Here is a 6,776-nt window from a genome sequence, read left to right on the forward strand (position 1 = left end):
CCCGGCGTGTCCTCGCGGTGGTACTCGCGGATGCTCGGCGGGGCGTCGCTGGTGTGCTCCCACCCCGATGCGAAGAGCTTCACTTGTAGCGCCTCCTACGATGAAACCACCTCCTCCGTCGCCCGGTGCACCAGCAGCTTCCTCGCCGGCGCCCACTCTACGTCTTTTACGTCCTGCACCATAATTGCCGCCACGCTCGCCTGATCATCGGCCTCCGCTTCCACTTGCCTGACATTCTGCATGAGGGCGCTCTCTGCATCCTGCAGTATCCCATACCACACCTTCCCCGCTCGCCGGTTGATCATTTTCTTCTACTACCTACTTTTATATCACCTCTGCACGCCTGATTCTCTCCGACCATCCCTCATATCATGGCAACGTCTCTCTCTCTCTCTCTCTCTCTCTCTCTCTCTCTCTCTCTCTCTCTCTCTCTCTATCAGATGCCCCTTTCTCTTTCGTGTCTTCCGCTTTCTCGCCTGATCTTCCTTTGCCCTTCTGCCTTCTGACACGAGTGCTTGTTGTCGTTGAGATGATTGTGTGCGGAATCCAATCCAATGTCGATGCAGTGGCCCAGGAAGTAAAAGACCTGATCGAATCAAACTTGCTACTTGCTGCCGATGGTGGGTTGTCTAAAAACCACTTCACCGAGATGGAGCTTATAGCGGGTGGTGGTCGTTCTTGCGTTATCTAGCCCCACGACCACGATCTTGTACTCCTTGGCAGGAAAATGTTCTTGCATCTTCTCATTCTAGCGCCGACACCCTCAAGTTGTTGAGATTAGCTTCTTCCCCGGCTGCGCACCAAAATGGCAGCAACCCTCCCACGGCAGAAAATGAACATGAAACCGAGGTAGAAGCGTACAAAATCTATGCACATGGCTGAGCCATTAATCTCAAAACTAAAAAGAAACCATAAATCTTCCACTTAATAATGAGCTGATTCGTTATCTTCATCATCTTCATCCATAGCTTCAACCATTATACAAGAACAAAAGGGAAAAGAAGAATTTCTGCACAAAAGACAGAGGAGAGAGGACAACTTTTTGCACCACCAAAAAGAGAATGTGCAATTGGACAAGAGAGAGAAGGAAAAGAGGCACATAACCACTCGTGCACTCCACCCCACCTCTTCCCCAAAAAGCACACCCCTTCGTATTTTTATTATTTCTTTGACTTTGATACATTTGATATTATAAGACCTTTGGCCTTTAATTTTGAGTATTCCTACCCTTCACCAATACATGCACGTAACACTTTTGTGTATACCATTTATTTATGATGGTGTATGTGGATGTGGATGTGGATGTGGATGTGGCCCCCTCATATCCCTAACTCTTTTTGGTGATTTTGTAACAATGTAAATGTTATCCCCTTTACAAAAAATGAAAATATGATGCATGCTTGGATTCTTTTGTGCCTTGTTTTTATGCTTCTTTGGGTATCATCAATGATGGTGCTGAAAAGAAATCAACAAAGCGTACGTAGAAGGTACGTGAACAACTCGGTCACACTCACATTGCTCCACCCGTTGCATACTTAGAAGTGCAAGCAATGTCTTTAGGCGAGATACTCGACACCCATCATATAATGGTATGGATGCTTCCTCTCTAAGCGGATCATATGACTCAACATCCATGGGCATCAATACATCTATCATTGCCTCCATCTTAGACTCCAAGGTTGTAGAAAATTCTAGAAGGCTGTCTGTCTCCTTTGGTATTGACGGTATAGACTGGGTAGTACCTTCCAAGTGGTGGATTGGCTCAAACACTCCATCCATCGCATGCGCACGAACTTTTCTAACTGGCCGCAAAGGGTGCACTCCTCCTTAGGATGAGACGTCACCTCCCTATAATAAATTTTACGGCCACATCCAATATTTGTGTATATGATATTCAATTAGTTTGCGAATACAATGCGTGATTGATATACACTTTTCTTACCGTTTGCTCAAAATCTGAAATTGTATGATCAATGATCTCTGATTGAAACTCGCCAAAGTGTCCTACGTGTTCCATAGACAATCAATGTTTTCATCTAATTGTCAACTTACATTGACAGCAAGGACATAAGACACACTGACTAAGATTCGCCTCGTGATCTTAAACATTACGGCCTTCATTGTTTTCCATTTGGTCTACGTTACAACAAACAATTTGCTTTTGTTATCATTATTTTTTTCTTTCTTAAATTGTTTGAGAAGGAATTTCTTCTCTTGTAACTCAACAAAATTAACGTATATAAAGTCTCCAACTACCTACGAACAGGCCCACAGTATGTAAAGTCTAATATGCTATGCATGGGGATGAGGGAGTAGCTACCCTATGTCGGAGTCTCTCTCTCTCTGCCTTTCTCTCTCTTCTACTACTACTACTACTACAAAAAACAAGAAAAGAATAAATTAAATAACTACCACTACCATAACAACAACAACAAAAAACAAGAAAAGAAAAATTTAAAGAACTACTACTACTACAAAAAAAAAAACCAAGAAAAGAAGAAAGTAAAGAACTACTACTACTACAAATAAGAAAAGAAGAAATTAAAGAACTACTACTATTACTACCACCACCACCACTACTATCACTATAAACAAGAAAAGAAGAAATTAAAGAACTACTACTACTACTGTTGTTGCTGCTGCTACTACTACTATAAACAAGAAAAGAAGAAATTAAAGAACATCTTATCCTGTCTTTGTTTTTAATCCATTCATTCTCCTCTCTCTCTCCCTCTTTCTCTCTTTCTTTATTATGTTTCATGATTATTCCCTCTCTTTCTCGTTCCTTCTTACTTTTTCTCTCTTAATCTCTCTCTCTCTCTCTCTCTCTCTCTCTCTCTCTCTCAATACACATCATTTTCAATAAAAACAAGCAAAAGAAAAAGAGAAAAAACAAAAACAAATCAAGAGGGAGCAATGCACTCACCGCAAAGGTCCAAGGATAGATTCAGTGGCTCCTCTTCGCGACTGCAGCTCCTCTTCACCCTTCATGCATTTTCTCCTCTTTTTTGCAAACGACGGTGGCGATGGTGAGAAGCTCTCCTTCTCTCTTTCTCTCCCCCTCCCTCCCAAATACATGATGCAGTTCACTCCCTCTTTTGCTCTTTCGCACAAAATGCCACCCTTAGATTTCGGCCCCGCTTTTTTTGGTTTAAGTACCGTCGCTATTTGTGACGCAAAAAACGACGCCGCTAATTTACGTCGGACATGTCCATCCCTATTCTTTTATATCCTTGTAGTGATCTTAAGCCTGTTTAGCTTTGAGGGCTTTGAAGTTTTCTTTGGTAGGATGGTCAGATTTATCAGCCCACTATTCTGAGTAGTAGATGGTGAGGTTATGTACTTCAATCTCCTCTTACTTTCTTAGGGAGTCTTTCATGTCAAGCAACCAAATTTGCAGTTGACATTCCTTTATCGATTCTTTCATCCGGCTGGAAAACTCCTAGGTCATTTCCTAGTACAATCAAGCTTGCCCCTCTATCTGACACTAGTCAAAGTATATTTTGCCTTGTCAAGAAATTTTTGTGGCAGGAGTTGTGGTAGAGCCTTACCAACATTCTATAATGATAGGGGAAGAAAACATAATTCAAGACCTCATTATCAAATGTTACAAAAGATGCACCTTCATCCCTCTGGGAGCCTTTCAAGCGAACATAGATTTGTGAGTGGTTGAGCTCCTTGCCCTTGTTGGTTGTCAATATTTCAATTGAGAAGTGTATCGTGTGATTGGGGGGGTTATGGTCATCAACATGCTTCAGCTTTGATCATCTCAAGAATTCCCTCTTGATTATCTTCTTGTTGGTTGCCAATATTTCAACTAGGAAGTATATTAGGTGATCAAGGGAGTTATAATCACATCAACACGCTTGGACTATGACCATGCCAAGAATATAACTCATTTGCCTTGACAACGTTCCCCAAAACTTTAGAATGTGGAAAGTACATTTAAAATTTACATGCTCGCATTGTAGTTTCAATCTTCACATTTTAGACACATAGAGTCATATAATAATCGATACAACAATTCATAATACATATTTTGCAATGTGGCTTTCGATTCCAAAAAAAGGTCACATCCCGTGATCCATTGTTATGGCTTGAGCGAAATAAAGAATACTATCTTAATTTGAGCTCTTACGGTTTTTGTTTTTTTCATGCTATAGTTTATAGGATTTCATTTAATTTCCAGGGACCCGATACGGGTGCTCTGTCTTTTCTGCAAGCACTGTGTGAGGCTACGAATGCGACTGAACATATTTGTTTACCACGTTAGCTTGTTAGAGGGAGCGTGTCGGAGTTATCAGAGCTCACATAGTGTATGGAGATCGAGGATAGGGAGATGCGAGCTTCGGCCGTTCTAGGCACAATAGTAACCACCAGACTGGTCTGGTTGGACAAGTTAAGCTCCCTCACAATGAAGCCAAGGGATGCCAGGCGCACAGACGTCTGGAGGGACTGGTCGGCGGGCAGGAACTGTGGGAGCATCGAGAAACTACCCGCATACTCCGTACATAAAAGGCTGGTCCATTCGTTCGCAGAGGGCAGGTTTACAAATACATCAAATCTGGCCTGCTTGTCCATCATACCCCCCTCCACCTTAATCCCTCCCACCAGTAGCGTCTCCTGCAAGGAGGTTGATGATGAGGCGCGCCTGTACGCGAGCTCGACATGTCGGTCGACGGCGACGGAACAGGGCTGCTCAATAAGGGTTTTCCCGTCCAAGCTGCAGAAGTTAGTGATATCGGCCTCCGTGGCGGTGGCGTTGCTTGCTGGCGACGGACGCGCGCCGAGCCAGGGGAGCTCCACGTCTTCGTAGGTGAAGCCCATCCGGGCGCTGTCGAGGGCGTCCCGCACCGTGACGTGGACGAGGCGCGCGTCCTCGTCGTAGAAGGTGAAGCCGCTGTCGAGGTAGTCCGGGTCGTCGATGTCGGTGTTGGTGGTGGGGTCCAGACTCTTCCAGACATCCCAGAGGCGGTCGATGTTGGCGTGATGGGCGTAGAAGACGGGGTCGCGGGCAGCGGCGTAGAAGGAGCCCATGTCCTTCCAGCCTAGCTCCTGGTACTTTCCCACGTAGCCGTGGACCACGTTGTGAGGCGCCTGCTCTACTGTCCCGTGCCCCGGCATCACCGTTTGGCCCGCCCGGAGGGGCTCCCCGAAGAATGCAAATCTGCACAAGACCAAGAGTGGTAAACAGTACTGTCTTGTCGCATTACAGAAAGGCAGAAGAGTTGCATCCCGGCCCTTTTCCAAAAGATGGTGGTCGTGGCTTTGGCACTACGAGTAAAAGCTTCCTTGGATGCTCTTTAGCAAGAAACAAAAGGCAACGCGGAAAGGGGGGGAAATGGAATATACACAGAAACTATTAGAAGGAAGCAGGTATTTTCTGCCCTTGCCTTGCTTACAGCGGGGTTGAATTTTTCCCATACCTGGTGGTGGCTCCGCTGACCATAACCTGGTACATGATTCTGGCGTTCACCTGCAGCTGCATGGCTGGATCCCTCTCGGAGCCATTGGGGTGAAACGGGTAGTCCAGGATGACCACTGAGGGCGGGCGAGTATGGCTTGGCTGTCGGAGCTCGTCAGCGAGCTCCGGATAGGAGACGTAGACGGAGGGCATGGAGGCGCCGTCGGGGTGGTCGTAGTTCCAGAAGGGGAGGGCAAAGGCGTCATCGTCGCCGAGGAGGCGGGCGAGGATGCGCTCGTGGAAGTAGAGGTACCAGCGGTGGAAGGGGAAGAAGAGCCAAGACGAGTGAACCTCGTAGTAGACGGAGGTGTTGGGCTCCAAGTACACGCTGTTGCAGTAGGCGCAGTGGATGTTGGCCTGTTGCCGGAACGATCGCGGGTCGTCGTCGGGAAGCTCACGCATGAGCCTGTAAGCCAGGCGCAGCTTCTCCGCAGAAGCGGAGTCCAGCCTGTGAGCTGGCCGCCTTACTCTTATCGCGGAAGACGTAGCGTTGGGGAGACGATATTCCGAAGCCGGCTGATCCGACTCGGGCGCACAGCAGTTGAAGGGCGTCTCCCCGTCCGGCAGGTAGAACGGCAGATGGCACGTGGATAGATCGGGCGCCGATATAGGCAACGCTCCGACCATCAACACACATACACAAGCTTTCTGCAGTTCAAATGCTATCAGCATGCACAAGATAATGGTGGAGATTAAGGAGAACGCCTTGTGCTTTGTCGACGCCATCTCGGCCATGTATATCTTATAGTCTGCTACACCTCGCCTTTATAATGTATAGATCCCGCTGTCGTTTACGTCAATGACGTCCCGAGCAGGAGAGGAGAGTTCAAAAGCAAATAAACCATTGCACTAGCGAGCGTGGCTAGCGCCACGTGGTTCCTCTGCTGCCTTCCAGCGGTGGTTGGCGCTCCACGCTTCTCCATTAATACGGAAGTCTGTGAACACGTCGCTCGGAAACGTATGCGCATTGCGACCTTAACTGCCGCGAATCGTTTGGCAGCAAACTCTCTTCCCAAGTTCCCCTGCTCTCACCGCTTCAGCTGCATTAATACTTAATACAGTACTAGCACTCTGCACTAAGGCCTGCACAAACACTGGTCATTAGGGTTCTTGGAAGTTGGACCTATCATGCATAAGTTGATTTGATTTGTGCATAAGTGGCAGGTTTGGATAGCAAGTAGAGAGAAGGAGAGGATCCATTGTGTGAGGAGAGAAAAGCATGTTGGCCACTAGCTCCTCCTATCGTTTGTTGCCATGTTTGCAAGACTAGGGAGAGTAGCCGTAGTGCGTTCATCTTTAGGAAAACTATCTC

At 46.7% G+C, this 6,776-nt stretch overlaps 1 protein-coding gene across 1 annotated transcript; it reads right to left on the reverse strand.

The window, feature by feature from the left end:
• Positions 1-3,967: 3,967 nt before the first annotated feature.
• On the reverse strand, positions 3,968-6,546 carry LOC148026143 (aureusidin synthase-like). The gene is made up of 2 exons (XM_087693422.1): positions 5,427-6,546; positions 3,968-5,167 (listed from the first exon to the last, which is right to left on the reverse strand). The coding sequence occupies exons 1-2, from the start codon at positions 6,197-6,199 to the stop codon at positions 4,270-4,272; spliced, it is 1,671 nt and encodes a 556-aa protein (XP_087549548.1). The 5' UTR covers positions 6,200-6,546; the 3' UTR covers positions 3,968-4,269.
• Between the last annotated feature and the right edge of the window lie 230 nt (positions 6,547-6,776).

This window comes from Lygodium microphyllum, chromosome 14 (genome assembly GCF_053477565.2).
Source record: "Lygodium microphyllum isolate KBCC chromosome 14, Lygodium_microphyllum_v1.1.10, whole genome shotgun sequence".
NCBI classification, from domain to species: Eukaryota; Viridiplantae; Streptophyta; class Polypodiopsida; order Schizaeales; family Lygodiaceae; genus Lygodium; species Lygodium microphyllum.